At 41.9% G+C, this 21,361-nt stretch overlaps 2 protein-coding genes and 1 long non-coding RNA gene across 5 annotated transcripts in view; 1 reads left to right on the plus strand and 2 right to left on the minus strand.

The window, feature by feature from the left end:
- Positions 1-8,293, minus strand: part of LOC137779558 (protein FAM13C-like) — a 17,527-nt gene extending 9,234 nt beyond the window's left edge. For both annotated transcript variants that reach the window (XM_068567472.1, XM_068567471.1), the window contains exons 1-6: positions 8,087-8,293; positions 7,454-7,658; positions 7,105-7,314; positions 5,439-5,619; positions 3,347-3,518; positions 2,594-2,715 (exon numbers count right to left, since the gene is read on the minus strand). In XM_068567472.1, coding sequence (XP_068423573.1) covers positions 2,594-2,715; positions 3,347-3,518; positions 5,439-5,619; positions 7,105-7,314; positions 7,454-7,658; positions 8,087-8,116 — 920 coding nt within the window. In that variant the 5' untranslated portion in view covers positions 8,117-8,293. The remainder of the gene's footprint in view (positions 1-2,593; positions 2,716-3,346; positions 3,519-5,438; positions 5,620-7,104; positions 7,315-7,453; positions 7,659-8,086) is intronic.
- A 405-nt stretch (positions 8,294-8,698) lies between these two features.
- LOC137779435 (monocarboxylate transporter 9-like) lies at positions 8,699-15,704 on the minus strand. 2 transcript variants are annotated; one of them, XM_068567149.1, is made up of 6 exons: positions 15,415-15,704; positions 14,399-14,655; positions 13,066-13,209; positions 11,930-12,025; positions 10,489-11,367; positions 8,699-10,260 (listed from the first exon to the last, which is right to left on the minus strand). In XM_068567149.1, exons 2-6 carry the CDS (start codon positions 14,595-14,597, stop codon positions 10,076-10,078), a joined length of 1,503 nt encoding a protein of 500 aa, XP_068423250.1. In that variant the 5' UTR covers positions 14,598-14,655; positions 15,415-15,704; the 3' UTR covers positions 8,699-10,075. The 2 variants fall into 2 exon arrangements, with proteins under 2 accessions (XP_068423250.1, XP_068423251.1); XM_068567150.1 differs by lacking the exon at positions 15,415-15,704 and adding an exon at positions 14,796-14,871.
- On the plus strand, positions 14,534-17,500 carry LOC137779436 (uncharacterized). Its single transcript, XR_011077055.1, has 3 exons — positions 14,534-14,679; positions 16,812-16,882; positions 17,238-17,500. It is a non-coding gene; the product is annotated as an uncharacterized lncRNA (long non-coding RNA).
- Positions 17,501-21,361: the final 3,861 nt, after the last annotated feature.

Consider the following 21,361-nt stretch of genomic DNA (forward strand, 5'->3'; position numbering starts at 1 on the left):
TGGCTCTAAAGCAACTACATGTCTCTTTTGCATTATTTCACTCACTTGAGGAGGACTGTGGAGGTATGGCCGTAGCCACCGATTAAGCAGATGAGACAAGAAAACATCCTGAAACTGACATAAAAAGTCTCCACTCAAAGCAGTTGTTCAGCGCATGGATTTACATACGAGAGTGAACAGCCTGCTACTTCAGAGAGACAGAAAAAGCCAAAGAGATAAAGAGAACAGAGCACAGAGGAGGAGTACTTGATGGTCAAAAGCACGAGTGACACCCGGAGGCAGAGAGCTCACCCAGCCCCTTCAATCGCTGGCGCACGCACAAGCGCACACGCTCATAGACCCAGATATAAACTCCCTAAGAGCTGCACATTTATGGGATCCACAATGCCAGTTCTAGCACTATAACATAGGTCAAAGCGGGCCAGAGAGCCTAAGACAAGACAGCACACACATGTATAAATAAGTGCATTACAGACACACTCACAGTCAAACACGGCAGTTTAAACAATAACCAGGCAACATAGGGAAGATTCTTCATGAGTATCGACCAACAAACCCATTATAAATTTTGACCTTCATATCCAGGCTTCACCTGAAAATGTTAGAATTTTAGGAATAAATTGCATTGCTTACATGGAAGAGACATTGCAAGAAAAGCCTCTGTCCTTTTTCTGAGAATTAAACAGACACTTTGGAAATCAAACCCTTTGCAGGTATAATTAGACTAGAATCAATATGGATTGTGACGTTAGTGGGAAGCATAGAGGTCCAGACATAACCAGACGGAACAGCATGCAAGTGCTTTCATTTTTGGAGAAAGACCAACACCCAAATAACAAATCCCAGTCTGACATCTATTAAAGAAAATAACCACAAAAAATAGGCCTCATTTCTATTTATTTGAATGCCAACTGTGACATAAGAGCAGCCTTTTTTAAGAAAAGGAACCGTGACAAATGTGTTAGCTTTGTCTGAATCCTGTGCTGCTGCACTTGTCATGAAGAATAAGTAAATAAGCACATGTATATACTGCAGGTATTCAATTTGGAGAAGACGAAAAGTGGTGTGCCTTAGATTTCAGACAACATATCAGAACTAGAAAGATAGACAGTTGATGATGCAGATTATTATGCCTGCTAAGACAGATGAGAGTGGGAAGCTGTGGGAATTTGTTTGCCCTGCGAGTGCTAAAAAAACAAAACGCACGTGGTGAGAACACAAAAAACAAGCCAGGGAGAGCTTCTAGTTGAAGCTTGGCACTCAGCAGGTGCGACTGATTTTAAAGATTCAGAATCTGGACGACATGGAGACACTGTCGAAGTGTCTGGTGTTGTTAAAACAGGGTTAGGTTCAGGGTCATTTTGCAGGTGGGCAGCTGGGTTTGGTGCTTCAACGTGAGCTGAGGAAATATTTAAAAAAAAATAGATGGTCGGGTCTGCAAAGCAAAGACTTGAGACAGCCACCAAGCCTTTACCCCGTCTACCATAACAGACAGACAAACAGAGAGACAGAGAGACAGACAGACACACACACACACACACACACACACACACACACACACACACAGACACACACGTCATGCCACCTGGTGGACCTTTTTACAGCTACATCTACTGATGACACCTCTTTAAACTGTGTGACATGTGTGAGTAGTTTAATTACAGTCTGAAATCTAGCAGTCATGCTCCTACCTTTGCATATTTCTATGACCTTCATATCAAATGTTACCAGCAGTTCACAATGATATTCATTAGTACTACCTCATGCCGTTTTTGGAATAACATTCTCATTGAACTAAATTCCCAAGAGGACAGATCTGTTTGATCATAAAGTAAACAGAACCACAACGCACGTCTGCCTATAATGACCAGAGGAAGAAGTTCACATCAAGCCAAACTCTCATCCACACACAAACACAAATGAAGATACCAGACACATAACTCTACTGACATGCTGTCAAATGGGCAACAGCCACGGAATTAATAAGCAATTGCATGTGAGCGCCGTGTCGCATGCTGACTAGGGGCGGACCCAAATATATATAAATGTACTTTGATGGATGCAACCTTGTGGCAACCCACATTCACAATGTAAAAATAGGAAAGAGCAGAGTAGCCTCCAAGTTATGATTGGGAAAAGTTCCCCACAAGCAGATGGCAGTGACTATGTTGATTCTGTCTGGGGGACTAAATTAAAAATGTCCCATTTCTCTGTCCCTTCAAGCAGCAAGACTGTGGTGTGATTTGTTTTATTTGCAATTAGGAATAAGCTGAACAAGCAACAGTCATGCGTCATGTTGACTTAAGATAGTGTCATGGTTTCTGCGGGGAGATTATTTGCAACAGAGTTTGACATATTTTCTGAACATGGGTGACAAGGACTTTAGCAGGGTGGCCTTGATTAGCATCTCAGCCTTATCAACAATTATACAATCATCAACCTGACAAATGACACAAAATAAAAAGCTAAATACACAAACTGAAATGCAGCTCCAAATTTTCCCAGAGGACAATATTTATAAGGGTTTGTGTAAATTCATACCAAATGACTATTTAGAGATGTCTGTAGAGTGCAGTTACAAGGTTGCAGATACCTGTTGAGTTGACACTGGATCCGTATTGTTTGGTTCAAAGCACTGGTCGCTGAGCTGGATGTGGTCTTTCCCTCCGACATTGCCACACTGCTCGCCTCCGAGTGACAGCTGCTGGATCGAACCTACCAAGGATAGAAAGAGTAAACACACACCATAACAAAACCTCAAAGCTTTTTTTTGCTTTATCTTCATACATTTACTATATACAGGGTTTCTTAATTCTGCAAATTAAGTTTCTGACTCCTTAGGGGCTTTTTAAGAAAATGCAATTTATTGTTGTTTTCGTGGTGATACCGGGACAATAAGGCCTTTGACTATTTATTAAGAGAAGCTGAATATAAAGCCAGTGCCAAATAATGTAATCACTTAACGCGATCATTCACCAGATAAGTGGATAAGCTTCATCTGTAGCTACTGTTGCTAGCAGTGGCACCAGGATTTTGCTACAGGTCTGATGGTGATGACTCACTCTCTACAAAAGAGGATTAAACATCTACTGCCTTGCACAGTTCACCAATGCAGCAAGCACACTTCTAGTTTACAGGTGTGTAATCTCCCGACACCCCGCAACCACACACAAAAAATATTTTGAAATAATGTTGCTGTTACAGACAGGCAAGAAAAAATATTCAAGACAGAATAGAATTCCGATAGTATTCCAATGTTTTCATTAACAAAACACAGACCAGGAAAAGCAATCACTGATGGAACAATCATGAAAGGGAGGAGAGAAAAAAACAAAACAGGGATTACCTGAAAGTGTGAAAGAGCAGATAGAGTAGGAGGAAGGGGTGAGGAGGTGATTGAGGAGGCCACTGTGTCATCGCCGTGGTTTGGAAAGAGGATCTTCTGATGCGTCAGAAGATGGAGCAACAGGGCATTACTCACATACTGCTCCTCCAGCATGCGGGGTCCTGAGGGAACACTGCACCACGAGGAGAGGGGAGAACAATACTACACCGTCACATTTCGCAATGTTCAAAATGGTACTCTATTAAGCGTCAATACAATGGAAAAGGGTTCCATCTAGTGGAAGGGTGCATACACAGACGTGAACGGAGATGAACTTTACTTTCTTCCACCTCTCAAAATGTGCAATATTCCCAGATAGTAATATAATATTTCCCCACTTTTCACAATCCAGGAACATCACTCAGGACTAATCTATTTAGTACTGTTATTTAACCCTCTCATCTTGTGAGAACTTGTTTTTAAAACTGTACCTAAAAGTGTCATATCACCACCTTTCTTGTATTATTACCACCCTATGTATAGTGTTTTTATATTTTTTCTTTCTTATTATAATGTGTTTTTATTTTCTAAACTGCTGATTCTGAGAGAGCCCTGCACACAAATTCCAATGTGTCTGGACTGTTGGTCTATGCACAAATGGCAAATAAAAAACCTTCAACCTTGAAGACTGCTTTCAGTAAATCAAAATCTACACTCAAGAAAAAAATGATGCTCCACTGGCAAAAATAAACAGCCAGACTGTGAAATCTGAGCAGTTTCTGTTACATTTTACTTTCACAGTATGGAGGTAAGCACCACGTCGGACCAAAATAGTTATCATATGTTCACCTTCCAGCAGCTGTTTGTTTTAAATATACCATCTTGTCCACTGAGGTGTTTTGTAAGGCTACCATGTAGACATGGTCGGTAAAGCTCAACATAGCATACCCCCAGGGACCAGAAAGTGAAAAATGTGAGTATTAAAAATGTTTCCTTTACGGGCAAGTTAACTGGAATAACAGAAAAGGAGAAGCCTGCCACGTGGATTACATAACACATTCGTACAAGGACAACAAGCTGTTGGGACTCGGATGACGGATATGTATGAGTTATCGGACGGGGGCCAAAAAAAAAAACACCACACATGCTGCATGGAAAGAACATGTGCTACAATGTCTGATACTAAGTACTTGTATTTTACATTGACAGCAATATTATTAAAATATTAGAAGAGGAAAAAACAGACAAACAATGCAGCTGTAAATCTATTTTGGGCAAAATAGTTGCTTTGTACTGCTTTGTATTGTTCTCCAGCCTTGATAACCAGAAAGAAAGTACAGTACATTCTCCAACTCTCTGCAACTATAGCAACCTAAAACCACCTCCAATTTATGCCAAGCATCTGCTGTAACAAAAAAAACACCCCCCCTCACCAAGTCGTCCTCCCCTAGCTATGATCATCTGACAGCGTGACTAACACAACATTCCACTGGCATGTCATTAACTGTCGGAGAAAACAAGGATGGCGTAGATGAGACTGGGAAGATCAAGGGATGGGGGAAAAGCTGAAAGGTTGTTGATTGAACAGAATACATCCATCCTCTGTGGGAATAACTGAAACAATACAAGTATAATTACAAGTGTGACTGCCAGGGGATTGTGTTTGTTTACAGTGATAGCTGTGTACTGTAAACAGGAGGGGAGGAGCAACCGACTGTATCTTGACGACCTCTAGTTATGTCGGTCTGTCTTTTCATGTGCCATCCTCTGTGTTATCAGCCTCAATCTACACCCATTTCCTGGACAAATCTGACTCCACCCCAATTTAGTGGCAAAGCTGTGGAAAAATGTGCCACTGAAGCAGAAAAAAACTTTTTTTTTCCAACATCTGTAAGCCTATAACCAGTCATTGAGTTATTGTAAATTGAACACTTGTGAGGAATCCAGCTATATGTTTTTAAAACTCACTAATTTTGAAAAAGTAAACCAACTGTCTGCTGGAGCTCCATGTGAGTTAAGACGATCCAGGCTGTGCAGATTTGATGGCGGTAATCTGGTGTCCCTTTACAAGTCTGGAGTGGATTTAAATGTGGCATTAACAACAGCAACTTACTGAAATATGCAAGGCCCAAAGATGGTTGCCAGACTTTTCACAGGCATGTGATTTGATTGGCTGTGAGCAGCCACTCTGGATAGGAAGTGGATGAGGAAAGACAAAATAATGAGGTTTCCATCAGGGAGATGGCAAAGGTTTTCTCTCAGGGACTGGTTCATCTCTGCCTCATCTGCATATCCTAAAAATGAGCAAAAACATTAAAACAGCATTTACTAAAATGCACTTTAAATCACTAGTCTTTGGTATCTATGAATACACCATATATAACCAGCCTTAGATTAATATTACACAGAACTTTAACACACTCATTTATGCCTTAAACAGTGCATGTAATTGAAGAATATAAGCAGCCTAATACAATAGGACCCCCCACACAGCAGACCACTGCTCCTAAATTGCTACGAATGGGTAAAATGCAGCGACCACTGAGATGTAAAAATATGTAGTAGGACAAATGTAATAAAGTATAAGATTAAGTTTAAGTATGAACAGTTATTATACAAGCATAAAGTAAACAATACTCTATGAACTTAAACCTTTAATTTGAAATTAACAGAATAAATAATGAATTGCCTACTCAGAGCATAATCATAACATTAAGTAATGGTTGAAGCCCTGATGTTGTCTATTGTTTACTTAGAGAAGAAAACATTAGCACAGATTGAGATGCATTTATTCTCAAGGATGTATAATATGCTGTAGAGTAGAACTTTAACTTTGTGTGTTCACACTTCTGCTTCACTCCCACTTTTTCCACTCCATATTTTACAGGATGAAGTGAGAGAAGGAAATACAGCCTCTGCCACAGTTACAAGAATATCATTCATCCCACAACTTCCCGAACTGGTTTCAATCATTTGACCTGAGTCATAGCTGAGAGCTATTAAAGTCTAGAACATCTTCGACCATAAAGTAAATAACAATAGAATATGTCTGACTCCAGAAAATTAGTTTTGGTGTCTACAACTTCATAATTATGGATTCATTTCAATGATCGCCTACAGGTGTGTCTGCAAGGACTACTACAACCAGTCAACCAGACCTCAAATAGACTTTAACTAACATTTCAAAACAAATGTCGATGTAGTGTTACGTGAGCAGTGAGCTTGAATACACTTCAAATAATTGTGTCAAAACACAGCGGTAAACTCAGCAAGCTGTTTACCCTCTGAGCATCGGCTGAGTGGCAGCGAGGTACATTAATGTGTGCACTGGTTAGTTCTGTTAGCATTGGCATTTAGGCAAACAAACTCTTAGCAAAGCACAGGCACAGAGTAGCAGCCAGGTCTGGTGCTCACAGTCGTAGTACTACACTGTACGATTGATGGTGCATCTTTAAACGATTCAGTCAACAACAGGCCTTTCTTTCTCTACCACTTTCCTGTATTGGCAGTTTAATACTTGGACTGTAGCTCTGGGGGTCCAGAGGCACGGTGACATTTGGACTGAGCTGAGCAATGCCTTGCTCAAATCTAAATATCAATAACAGTATAAATACAATCACGACTACAATTAACCTCGTAATGGAAGATCAGAGACCGTTAATTGTGTACATATCTTTACAGGGACCTGGTCCCATTGTGGCATAACAGATCAAGCTGAATGTGCTTTTTGAATGCTTGAATAAACCTAAAAATGCCAGTCAAACACAGTTTCCTAGTACCTGTGAGGTTCAGAACCAGCTGTTTGCGCTGGGGTTCGGGAACTACGGGGACGGGCATTTCCCGAAGGAAGAGTTTGAGGAGCGAGGCCACAGTGGAGACATCTCCCTCGAGCTCCAAGTCCAGCCGTTCTCCATGGTCCCATCTCTGCCTCAGCTTTCTGGTCTGCACCACCGACCCACACAGGCGGAACAGACCTCTGTGGTGCATTCCTGTCGTAAGAAACCAGAAGAATCGGTCAGTATACACGCACGTCATGTTTGAGTATTGTTTTTGCATTGAGAGAACAAGCGGGAAGAAAGTGATGTGATGAAAAATAAATGAAAGAAGAGCAGGGTGTACTTCAATCACCATTCCTATCGAGGAAGTCCACCATGTCTCTGAGCACGAAAGGTATTCCTCGAACCATCTGTCCTTGCTCTCTCAGTGTTTCAACAGGAACACCAAACACACACCTGGTGGACAGTTCAGGCTTTGAAACCAGGGCGGGAACAATTGGTTCTGGACTGACCTTAGCACCTCCTGGCCTCAGGATTCTCACTGAGGATGGGTCTCTCTGCATGGAAAGAAGAGAAATCATATTGCCCCATCATTAACCTACTAGAGTCACATTCCTGGATTACAGTTTTAGAAAAGTAATTCATCCCAAACCCCCTCCTCCATTTTAAGAACATTTAGAAGTGTCTACTTTATGACTTGATCCATGTTTTGAGGTAAAGTTGATTAGCAATAAGCGAGGAAATAATGGCAAAAACCTATTAAAAAAAATACATTCCACTCGCCAGTCCGGGCAACAACATGTGGAGAACAGCCACAGATGCTGCGGGTCCTTATTGTGTTGAGTTTCTTGATGAGTAAACTTTAAGTAAACTATAAAAAAAACAAAAAAAAACGATGCTCTGACTCTCATACCAAACGTGAACCGGCTCACACAAACCCAGAAGAACGTATCAACACAACATAACAGCCCGCAGGTCAACTTACACAGAGCGACAGTGAAGCGCTTGCTCCCATTTTTTAGCTCACAAAACTCTCCAGTATTTCTTTTTTTCAACTGTGGAAATATATTTCCCTCCTCGGCACAATGAACCACTCTCGGGAAGTCTCCGACGCGCGACGAATAACACCCGCCATCGCCCTCACATCCCACCGTTTGGGCTCTCGGTACGGAGGAGGGCGAGCTTCCAACCGTTGGTTTGTTTACGTTGCTAGTCACGTGACACACGCGTAACCTTGGTGGCTCGTGCGGAGCGGAAGTTGCCAGGAAAAGGAACACGCAGCAGCAGACGTTGTTGAGCAGTTTGACAGCTTTTTTGTTAAAGGAGCTAAAGTGGAAGATAACATATCGGGTCGAGATGTTTCTTTTTGTTATGTTTTAATGGGAGCATTGTCAACATATTTACCGTTAACTTCCATCTATCCCATACCCTGACTATATAATGTGTTGCGGTCTTCCATGAGAGTTTTGTCCTCTTGGTGTTAAGTGTATGTATGACCTATTGTCTTATAAAAAATTACAACAATAATAATAATTTTTTTAAAAGTCCATCTTTTCATGATGAATACGTGGCACACCTTGACACTCGTTGTCATAATTCCAAATATCTTTTATTGGCACTTTTTAAATAAACTGTTATAGTAAATCAATAACATACATACACATTGTAATACTGGCATACAAAATAAGAGGTGACAGCCAATACTGTCTCTTCTAGGTCAGTACTAGATGTACCTCATCTGCACCATGTGAATACCTTCTACTAACACAATAAGCACACACTATTGTCCCAAATTTACCCTGATGCCTGAAACTATCAAAAATACATTTGTCGTGGTGTGTTTAACAATATTCAAGTGATTCTAAAAGCCAATTATGCTCACAATAATCAACTTCCAACTTAAACAAAAACAGTTTATATAGCTCCATGGCCGGTTTTGTGCGTATAAAACTCACTAGCACATAGGACTTTACAAACTAGTGCTAACACAAAAGTTTATCAAACAATGCACACACACAAACCTGTGCGGGTATGCAAACATGCGTGTGCAGACACATACACACACAACGTAAACATAAATATATATACCACACAACTATAATGGAAAAGTCCAAATCCAGCAGAGATCATGCCACGAAGAGAATCAACATGCTGTTAAGGTTAAAAATACAGTAGGATCTCTTCAGTGTTTTTAACATATTTTAAATCAGCATAACTTCTTCAAAAAGTCTGTCAGATATAGAAACAGGAGGTATATGGAACTGAAAAATGATCTATAAAGCAAGGCTTTTGTATTGTTCCAACAGGCATTATGTGTTGACAGGCAATGACTATCATTGATGCTTTGGAAAGATACATGATAGTGTAATTAAGATATACATCAAAACCAAAATACCAAATAGAAATGTGTTGCTATAATAACAGTTATCAAAAAGTTCTCCCTCCCTCATTCCAATCCCTGTATTCTCTGTTCCAGTAAGATTCCTGGGAGATTTTTGTGCATTTGCAGAGTGGTTTCTAATGTTATTATGTTAAAATAACACTTGTTTTTCTCCCAGGTAAAATGGACGGAACCATGCCTCATTTTCAGAGCTACAGTAAAGTGAAAACCTGTGTTTACATAAACACAATATTGAATTTGGGAGTTGAACAATATTGTTCCGTTGACCTCGTAAAATGAGGCAATAATAAAAAATAAAAATCAACACAGGCATAAGAGTCAAACCTTTAAAAAGATCTGCAGTGTATGGTTTGAACCTGAGAAATGCAGGCAAAGTACAGAGGAAAGGCCTGTATTTCAAAACCTCTGGCAAGTATTTTGGTATATTAGAACCTGGCAGCAGAAGTAAGGAGAAAATTCCTGTAAAGTCAAAGAAAGAAAATTCCTCCCAGAAGGTTTTTGCGTGTATTCTATAAGAGGAAAGTTGCTGGGAAGTAGGGAAACGATTTGAGTCCTTCTGAAAGTTGCTTATATTCAGGCTACAGAGGCAACTTTGTCACAGTTGCTGGTGTAGTGGACATCTGGTCTGTCGCTCTCCGAGTGCTTCTTGTTCCAGCAGGGAAGGTTGAGCAGAAAGAGAATGAATGCTCCCAACTCCACACAGCACCCACTAAAGTAGAACGCCAATTCATATGACTGCGTCCAGTCAAAGAACCACCCTGGAAACAGATGAGAAAAACAATGTGAGCACAGTCAGCAGGAATCTCTGGCATATACAACAGTCAGCAAAATGGTGACAGGCTGTTTCCTTATTAAAGTCGACGTTTTGATTTTGGAAATTTCTCTGAAAGCATGGCCTTTCTCCCAGTGGCAAAATATACATTCATGTTCCACTTGTATCTCATCAATAATTACTGGTGTAGCAAAACAAAGAAAAGCTCTCGTACCGACAATAGGGGGTCCAAGCATGATCCCAAATCCCCCGAAGAACATGAGGATGCCGTGGGCTTGTGTCAGTCTGTCCAAGCCAACAATCGAAGTGGTGATGTAGGAGGTGAGAGACCAGTTTCCAGAGAAGAAACCCAGTATGGCAGACAGGATCTGCAGTCCCAGGTAGGTTTTGGTGCTCGGGATGAGGAGCAGTGCGACACCTCCAGCAAACATTGTGAAGGCATACAGATAGATGCCATTAATCCACTTGATGTCCACCAGCATACCCAGCGCTAGTTTACCCACACAACTGGCAATGGCCCCGATTGATACCAGAGGAACGACACTAACTTCTTCAATGAGTCCTTCACTCTGCGCCACATCCTCTATGAAGAGCACGGGAGGGAACGCCCCCAAGCTGAACAGGAAGACAGCAATACAGAAGGCCACCATGACTTGGTCCTGCATGATCTCGCGCATGGAGTGCATGTATTTGCAGTAAGCCTGCTGCTTACTCTTGATGACTTTCATGATGGTCAACCCAGCAAGGAGGCCCCCTTTCTTCTTCTCTGTCTGAGCGGTCATGTCTTTGGCATCAATGTTGATGAACAACTCCTTCACCGTCAGAGGTTTCTCTGTAGTGGTTGAGGTGGAACCCGCTGTGATCTTCAGGTCATCCAACGGAGGCTTCTCGAAAAGCTGCACGTCTGTGTTGCGTTCCAGTGCGGCCTTCTGTTTGAGGTAGTACCCTGGCATGTTAAGGGGCCTCATGAAGCCCGCACAGCCCATGAGGTTCAGTGCTAGTGCTCCGATGATGAGCAGGCAGCCGTCCAGGCCGTACAGCACGATCAGCTCGTTCTGAGCTGAGGCATAGATGAACGCTCCGACACTTGTGCCTGGGTGAACAGAGGTAGACAGAAATTCAGTGTTTGTGGAAGAGAAGGACAAATCGAATAATGAAAATTAAAGCCAGAAATGTTTAGATTGTACATGGTAGCTTGAATCCTTTTAAAAGTAAATTAAGTAACAATGAGTAACTTAACACCAGGATGGAAATCAAACATCTGGTTGAAAGTTTCAAGTCTGTTTCACCTCTGACCATCCCAACAATGATGTCAGAGTGTGCTGACACACCTTTGAGTACACTACTACATCACTACAGCAAGGTTAAACTATTGGAGGTTAGCAGGAACAATATTATCGGAGGATGTTAACTTACGAATATCCAGACCTCGCAATATCTCAGTATTTGGGATTTAATAATGGACTTTACAGATAAACTTTGGGTGCAACTAATTCTAGTCACTGGTCACCAGTCGACTTACCTACCTAAGAGAAAACTCTGCCTTTGCTACACTACAGATGTTTACCTCAGCATCCCAAGGCTCCAAACAGCTCATACATGAAAGCAGTCAGCATGAAGCGTGAGCGCAGGGCAGAGGGGCAGTGCGGCAGTACCTGTGGTGACAATGCCGAGGGCAAGGCCACGTCTCTTGTCAAAATACTGACAGGTGATTGTCAACGTGGCTGCGTAGACCAGACCACAACCCAGGCCTATGGTGGAGAGAGGAAAAGGACAGAGGAAGAAGGATTTATATTAACTGAGCTGCAAGGTACAACATCTTTTTACTTTCACAACAAAAACACAACATTCAATAGCACTGTGCATGTTGTGCGAAGGCTATTTGCATTTCTTCCAAATTCTAGATGTATGCCTATTAGTTCACTACTTTTCATAACAAGATTGTTCATTGTGTATCTCAGTGCATAAAAATATATTTTACAATGCACACAATTCTGTAAATTCACAGTGACCGTGCAAAGGGTTTCTTGCACCATGCAAAAAGCAAAACATAAAAGAAACACGGTGAGCAGTAAACAAGCTGCATGTGGATGGCCACTGCCATCATCTAAGGGCATCTCTAAATATAAATAACTGTCTTCAAATATGCATGGCATCCCCTCTCCAGCAATGCCTGTGAGAAAGGCAGTGCTGACTGTGAGGGGTTCGCCAGGATTAAGCACGGCTGAGCTGTCACTTAATGCACGGTAACAGGTGGTGTTGGGCCCGTGCACGCACACTGGTGAGTCTGTAGGGGCAATAAAGGGTCACATGGGTATCAGGCTAAGCCAGAATGTCCTTTTTTTTTTTTTATCTGTCACCCATCCCTAAAACATACAAACAGCAATACTTAAACGGGTTATTTCAGTGTGATTCTACATACTTTCAGTGGAAATGGTATTCATTCAATTGGTAATGTAGGATAAAGTCAGCCTCTGCTGTCGCATATTTGCAACAGCGCAGGCTGCTTCTTTAAAATCATTAAACAATTTGTTACAAGATACTAGATTTTTGAGAGATAAGAAGCTCAGCATGATCAGAGAGACATTGAACACTTGCTCTTTCTCAAACGGACAAGACCCAAGCCTCTTATGACGGGGCTGTTAGCATTAACGTTGCAGTCATGTCTTTGTTAAAATATTCTAATATAATACTACATATATATCTATATCTATATATAATATATATCTATATATAATAAAATATAATATATAATAAAATATCCCAAGGTTATCATCAAGTTTTTCCTTACCAACCACAATCCCATAGGAAAAGATGAGGAACTGGACATTCGGAGCAAAGGCACTGAGCATCAGGCCGCCCGCCACCATTACGCCACTGAAGATGGTCACGGGACGAGCCCCAAAGTTGTCCACGCAGGCACTGCAGACAGGACCTGAGAGAAAAGAGTATAGATAGAAAAAGTGAGTGATGGAGGAACAAAAATAATCAGGGCACAAGGGATAGTGATGATTGTATGTGTTTCTTGTATTCTGGATAACAAACAGTTTCTGTGTGACATCTAACATTTCCATCCCTGTAACCAGGCGAAGTGCAACAGAACCTGCAGCGCTGCAGCTGTCTGACAGCTGGGACACGTGTTGTGGACTTGTCTGGGCCTGAGGCCAGATCAGGCCAGTCATGATTTTTACCTATTTGCGACAGCAAGAAACCAGGCGAGTGAGCTCTGTCCTAGAAGGAAATGTCAACCAAGACTATTTATCACTGATCCTGTTTGCTCAATACAGCCTTGGAGCATAACTATATAATACTTTCCAGACATTCCTGAAATGTTTGTTTGTTCACATTTTCTATTTTTCTTTTCTTTTATGTATCAAGTAGGCATATACACTCGCAACCTTGCCCGAAAAAATACAGTATTTGTTAAGTCTCTGTGTTTCTTCCCCGTCTGTTCCTCAATCTGTCTTTATTTTTCATCCCTTTTGGTCAGATTACGGTCTAAGTGATCCTCCTACATTCATAGCATGGATGACTTGCACTTGCTTTGCTCTTCTAGAAAATCAATAGCAGCAACTCTGCTCAGGGAGCCACAAAGTGCCCATTTCTGTCACGGCATTGCCGTTTCTCTCCGTCCGATTGAAAGATCACAGTAAGGGGAACTCTTTAACACCTGCAGCTGTAGTAAACATATTCCTTATGATGGGTTGTATTTCCTCTTTACATGGCATGCATGTATTGTCCAGACGCTGAACAAGCAATGTGTTTGCTCTGTTATCAGTGGCGTGGCACCATGTGGTACAATGACTGAAATAAAAAAATGTCAGGAAGATAGGTGTAAAGGTGAGTGTTTAGTGCAATACTTTCGGCACCATTCAGATAGTATCTCCCCTAAAACACGCGTCAGCTGATATATTGCCCGTAATGACATGCAATGCAAACATACCAATTTACTACTAGCATATAACTTTTCGATGAACTCTAAAAAGACGTTCTAACATGACTCTGAAACTTCACCGCAATATCAGCGCCCACCCTGAACTAATTAAAACACCATTTATTTTGTTATAACCCCTACATAGGCCCATCTTGAGGTTTATTACATTATAACAGTGTGTGCTACTCACTGGCTATCAGTCCCACTCCAGCCACGAGGGAGCCCACCCAGGCCGTCATGCCTTTGCTCTCCTGGAAGGCGTCCAGCCACTCAGGGTACAGCACGCCCACTGACTGGGGTGATCCATAGGCCAGGAGCTGGGCCATGAAGCAGGCCACAACAATCACCCATCCCCAGCCTCCATCCAGCACCTCTGTAGATGGAGCCATGGTGCTGATGCTACTGCTGCCCTCCAGGATCTGTACAGCTTTGACCGAGAAGGGTTACCTGGGAATGACAAAACATGTAGTCGTAAGTATGACAGCAAAAACAATTGAATGATCAGTGCAAGACATGTTAGTTATACAACAGTATTTTTTTTTTTTTTTAAAACAGGACCTATGATAGCTTTCAAAATATACTCTTACTTAAAGCATTGATGCAGGGAAGGCTGCTGCAGCGCCTGGACAAACAGGCAGGCCACCTGTGTGAGGTCCTGCTCACAGGCTGACTGTAACTCGCCCATAAGCAACTGCCCTTTTTGTTCCGTCTCTATTTAACCACACCTCGGAGGTGGGGAAAGTAAAGAAAGCTGCACTGCTTTGTGCCCCCCTCCTCTAGGATTCAGCTCTGGTGGTTAAACATATGGGAGAGGCCTAGTCTCCTATGCTGACTTAAGTTTTTCAGACCTCTTTCATAAATAATTTGTAGCCCAGAGCAACTTTATACATCACTGCGGCAGCCTTACTCCCTGAGCTCGAGCGTTGTTTACAATGCGGCTTATAGGGGGAGTTGGTGCACGGTTGGTTCACATTTCAGATATGTTTTTGTATTAAGCAAGCTTACAGCATGTTGACAGTAAATAGTCTACTTTTTTTTCAAATTAAAAGACAATAATATCCTGAAGAAAAATACGGTCTATTTTAAATGATCTTCTTTATTCAGCAACAAGCATAACCGTATTTCCTCATGGTATCTAATGCATTCAATACAAACACGCGCCACATTGTGCTTGTTATTTTTGTTAGGAACACATGCGACACTCACCTCAGCATCTATAAAAACAGCAGCAGGACCCTGCAGAGCTGCGCGCTCTCCGGGAACTTTCCATGTAGGATGGTTTGCGTATTCAAAAATCCCGTATTACTAAATCACCACAAATGACACAAACAACAAAGCGCCGTACGCGGATGCCTGCCGTGCTGCGATCTCTGTCACTCGTGTGTCAATATAGCGCTCTGCTCCAACAATGCGCATTATGCATCCGTTTATACCGCTTTCTAGCCGGCGACAAAACCGGTTCAAAGCTGTTTTTGCTGGTCCAGCAGCCGCTTGAACGCAGCTACAGGAGGAAAAGCGCTGCTTCCTCTTGCGCGCCTGGAGCGCGCCGCAATCAGAAGCGTGCTCTGCTCGCGGAGTCCTTCCGCTCACACGGCGATGTGGCGGCTGTGGCCATTACGTACTTGTTTTTCTCAAGTCATTGAAAAGTCAATAAGGAGGCGGCACACATGCACGAACACATGACTATTTTACCTGTATGTTATGTTTCATACAGCCCCTTAGAGAGCAATTAAAAAGTTGAAATACGAATGACAAAAAACATGGACACAATTAAATTAACTGATTGAAATATACTTCTGCTTGGTCTCGCTGAAACTTAATGTGCTGACGATGGGGTATGAGTGCAGGCTACTTCCCTCTATAAACATCTCGCCATTCGTCCAGTCTGAACCGGTTGATGGATGGTCATAATAATAGCGCCACACTGCACCAGCAGGGTGCACCGCTTGGAGTCCTCTCCATGGTGAGCATTGATTAAAGCAGTAGGCTGCATGCGCAACATACAACAGTCTTAATCGGCCTGGCCGTCACGATAACAAAACTAAAAGTTGATTGAAGCTTAAGGGAAATAAGAGTCATGCATGAATAGGCAGAAACATAGGCAGCACTATGGGTTAATAATTAACCGAATGGAATCTAAAAGGAGGAAAACATTTTTACAGTTCATGCACGACTATCGTAACATTGCAGGGTCCTTTAAAGTTCAACTTCGACATGAAATGTTCGCCAGAGAAATTTTAGCCTGGATAGTATTGACACGAATGGCTCCAGTCGAGATGGTGATAGGACAAGCCTAATTTTGTAAATGTTTTCTGAGGAATTTACCTGCCTCCTAAAACTTTGATAACCATCAAGTATAGCACCCACTTTCTTTAGATGTGGTCTGACATAGGCGGTGACTCAGTTTCTAAACAACATAATTGGTATGGTGTGAGGGGTAAAACAATGTCCTCATTTAGCTGAAGGGAATGATTAGCCTTTAATGTCTTGGAGATAGTTTTGTAATTGAGTTAAATCTGCCAACTATTGATAAAGGAGAGTCACAGATAAGATCATGTCTGTATGTGAAAATAGATGTGAGATTGGATGATTCTTCCTATTAGGATGCATGTGAAGACAAAAGAGGAATGGACCTAAAACCGAACCCTGAGGAACCCCACACAAATATGTGCAGGTATGGGGGATGAGCTGCCAATGAAAACACACATTAACACACATTAACACGGACTGGTAAAATTAAATAGGAGATATATATATATATATATATATATATATATATATATATATATATATATATATATATATATATATATATATATATAAAGTTTATTTAGCTGCAACTTAAAAACAATCCTGACTCTAGAAAGAGAAACACCCATGTAGCCGGCTAGACGTGTTGTTTATTACATTTAAATGAACCCAGGCCCAATGTTGGTTGCTGACACATATTCTTCCCTCACTTTGGTCACATTGCAGCAGCATCATAAAGTTATATCATCATGTGATTGCATAAATTCTCATAACCTCAGGTCAGCAACACAGTGAAACTAAGTCAGAAGAAAAAGCAGAGAACAGGAGTGGAGAAAACGGACGGGAAAGAAGAATTCAAAGAAGACACACGGAAGATGAAAGAACAAGGGGCAGAGTACGAACAGAGAAGGGATGAAGAGAACAGACCAGAGGTCAGACTGGTTTTTCACACTGAATGCAACTAAAATTCTTCAGGAACTTTGATGCTTTATTTTCCCATAACTGAGGTCTGCTGCCTGGAAGAAAAGATTTAGGCTCTATAATCCCCTTTCTGCCTGAAAAATTATGTGAAAAAAGAACAAGGGAGGCACAGTTAATTGTACTCTACTCTGGCATTACATTGACATGTTGCCTCAGACCAGTTTCAACCAGATGTAGTGCATGTAGGGGACAGTGTGAAAGAGTCTGAGGGAGGGTGGGGAGTGGATTACAACGCGGCTACGGTGCACTACGAACACAATCAGTGTTGGTGTTGAATTTCACTTGCTTGCATAAGGTATTCAGTACGTACAAACACACATACACGTATATACATGTATTTATGTGTATATATGTATATACACATAAATACATATACACATATTGTACATATATATATATATATGTATATATATATATATAATGTACATATACACACATTTTCAAATATACATATAATAATAATAATTAAATATAATACAATTAAAATGAAAAATAATGTAATTTGCTTGGTTGTGTGCATCTCCCTCTTTTGTCATGGTCGTGCAGCCCAGTTTAGTGTCGTCTGTCGAAATGCAAATCTTTTGGGGAGGTTTGATATTTGGTACACATTGTGTGCCCGTTTTGTCCGGGTCGGTATCGCAACGTGATACATGTTTTTGTTTTTTTTGTGGTTTAGTTTTGTGTGGTGTGTGGTGGGAGCATTAGTTTCGGGTACCCGTCCAAAGCTGTCAGGTGGGTAACCAGCTCGCTGGGGGGCCTAACCAGGTTTAGGGTTTAAGTGTTTAGAGGTAGATTATTTTGGGATAGGCACTCTAGCTAAAGGGACTTCCACATTAGTTTGAGGGACATATCGGTCTCTATCGTTGCACTAGTTGATCTCGGCAACACTGATTTAGTTGTGGCCTTTGACCTTGTCAATTACAGCAGCGGTAGAGGACTTTGTTGCTGCTTCACGTGAGGGGTTTCTGGATCTTTGCACTAAAGATTAGCTCTTGAAAATTGCAGAAAACTATGCTATTGATCTAAGTGGTTTTGGTGACAAACCGCTTCAGTAAAATGTAATGGCTGTGGTTGAACTGCAGTTGGTTGAAAAAGGGGTGCTGGTTGCTCAGCAAGAGGGACTGCGTCAGTTAAAAGCAGCAAAGGCACTTTCAGTTGCATCAGGATCTCTATCTTTGAGCAGCAACCATGATTGCTTTTAGTTATCTCATGAGAGAAATAAACAAAAATTGAAACTGTGAGGCAAAGGATTGAGATTGAAAAATTGGTGGATAAGCGAGATCTGTTGTTAAGGCCCTGATGCAATTCCAGCCCTCTTGCGTGCGTCGCCCAAAATTTCGGACTATCCGACAAAGCAACGCAAGCCGCTCGCAGTGATTGGTCTGCTAAGCACATCCTTTCTGAGTCTCGCATTTCCGGTTTCATAGCATAATACCACTATTTTTAAAAGCAATAGCAGAAACACGAACAATGAATCCCGTTGAAGAACGTTTGGCTTAAGACGTCCGCAAATAGTATAAGTATAAAATAGTATAAATAATAGTATAAGGACACGCAGATGGCGGTAAATTCCTGGAGGGAGATATCGGTGAACGTCGGTGTGCTGGTCGACTCTGAGTGGTCGTTGCGCCACCTACTGTTCTGGCGTATGGAAGAGGCACAGGAACTATCAACCAAAACGAGTCCGTCGATGCAACTGCGTGGCCAGATGCAGTTGTAGTTGCAAGACTGTATATCGCCCTTCAGTGTCATACAAAGGGACCAATGATCAAATCTTTCTTTTTTTGTGGGTTTTAACACACAGTCGAGGCGCTTTGGAGCGGTTTCCCCAAACACTGAAGTCTCTTTTGTTCCCGTATTGTACTGAGCGAGAAGGGGATTGGGAAGATGGGCTACGGTGGTTGGTTTTTGCTGCACAGGGGTCCTCAGTCTTTAGGGGTGGAAGGAGTCGGATCCGACCGCTTGATTATGTGAATGGCTTTATGCATCGACTTTATTCTGCAGGGGAGTTGGCAAAAGAAATGTTGCCTGCGTCAAGGGATAAAATGAAGAAGAGGTGTGATTGCCGGGCTGAGATGTCTGAGTTTTGAACCTTAATATGCTCGCTCTGCTGGCGGAGCTAGTGCCTTCCAGCCGGAACCAATGGCTGAGAGTCCTGTGGCTGATGCACTGGATGCAGTTTTTATTGAGCCTGAAGAGGGGTTGTTACCTGGTTGGCTGAAACACTTAGGAACTCTCAAGAGGTTAAAAGGTTTGTTTGGCCATTTGCAAGAAGCACAGACTGATCTGATTATTAAAGTATCCAGATTTGTTTGGGGACGTGCCGTCCCAAACTAACTAGGTTGAGAGCACGGCATTGATGAAGGTGATGTGCAGCCGAGCTGTCAGCATTTTCTTAGTCTTTACTGAGAAGGGTAAATGATTAGATGCTGAGGTAAAGTACATGGTTGACATTGCGGTTCATACATCAAGCTGGGCTTCTCTATGTTTGTTGGTGCCTGAAAGTGACAAGACACCCAGGTTCTGATCAGATTTTGGAAAGATCAACAAGGTGACAAAGCCAAATTATTTTCCATGGCCTCGTATTGACTGTATAGAACAGGTGGGTGCTGCAAAGTATGTCAGAAAATGTGATCTGCTGAAGGGTTACTGCCAGGTGAAGTGGCTGCTTTTATCACTCCATCAGAGCTGTATTTCTATGAAGTGACGCCAGTCTGGTTAATAAATGCACCAGCCACTTTTATACGGCTCATGAATCGTGCAGCGGCTAGCCCGGCCCGATGATTCAGTGGTCTACATTAATTCTTGGTTTTCCCACAGGCAGCAGATTAGAGCGCTGTTTGACCAGTTGGCAGACGCAAAGTTCACAGTAAATCTAGCAAAGTGTGAGTTTGCTTGTGCAACTGTGACTTACCGTGGTTGGACAGGGGCATGTGGCTCCAGTGCATGTCAAATTCTTGGCAGTGAAGCGGTTTCCATGGCCTGCCATGAAAGAAAGAGCTCACTAGAGTCTTTGAGATGGTAGATGGTAGACCTGATTAAGCCCAAAAAAACAAAATAAGCTAAACGCCTTGTACTGCTCTTGTCTAATCAAATACTAACCCAATGATTTATTGACCTTTTACAAACCTATGGTGAAACTTCAAACTTTGCATAAAAGCACGCACCAGCAGCTGGACCAAAGTCTTGGTTATGTTTATAGTACAATGTGCCATATGAAAATGTATGGTTTCGAAGGGCCACATTTCCAATATTGTATAGAGCTGGACCGAGTAGTTAAATTTTGTGTTTCAAAATGCAAATGATTTTTTGTGATATGCCTGTTCAAAACATCTTTAATTGTTAATTAGTGCTAGTTTAGTTTTAATTATCAGTGAGGTGGACATTAAATGTCTTCAATAAGATATTCTGTCACATGTTTGGGTTTTTTTTTCCTGTGAATACTGACATTAAAACAGTGAAATCAATGAATATAGCTACAGTATTGTCAATCTGATAAATCAACGAGCGAATGTGAAAAATCTCATTAAAAACGTTACTTCGCCCCTCGCTGCAGAGCTCACATTACTCATCTAAACTAACCTGGTATTTTGACATTTTGTATTATCTTTTCTCCAGCACTTTGACACCTTAGAAGCAGCGGCCTGCTGTTCTTTTCCGCAAGAGGCTCGGCAGGTGTAACCACACAGAGCCACCCTGCCGTCTGGATAAATGTCTCTTGATTTCGGCCGCCCAGCTCCATAAAGCTGCAGAGGTCAAAGGCCACCCGAGCACCCAGCAAGGCCACCCCGAGCCTCCAGTGCAGATTCCTGCTTGGATTAGTTCATGTTGCTGGCTTCAGCCACAAGAGAGAGCACAACAACACAGTAGAAAAACACGAGCTACACTTCAGTTGTATCAGAACGCTCAGCAAGTCTTTGGA

This window comes from Clinocottus analis, unplaced genomic scaffold (assembly GCF_023055335.1).
Source record: "Clinocottus analis isolate CAN_PGR_092001 unplaced genomic scaffold, fCliAna1.0.p SCAF_8, whole genome shotgun sequence".
NCBI classification, from domain to species: Eukaryota; Metazoa; Chordata; class Actinopteri; order Perciformes; family Cottidae; genus Clinocottus; species Clinocottus analis.

Excerpts from the sequence above, each read along its gene's own strand:
- LOC137779435 (XM_068567149.1), bottom strand. The coding sequence starts at position 14,597 with ATGGCTCCATCTACAGAGGTGCTGGATGGAGGCTGGGGATGGGTGATT. Across the intron at positions 13,210-14,398 it reads TGGAGTGGGACTGATAGCCA|GTCCTGTCTGCAGTGCCTGC; the intron begins GTGAGTAGCACA and ends CTTTTCTCTCAG. Across the intron at positions 11,368-11,929 it reads CCTCGGCATTGTCACCACAG|GCACAAGTGTCGGAGCGTTC; the intron begins GTACTGCCGCAC and ends CTGTTCACCCAG.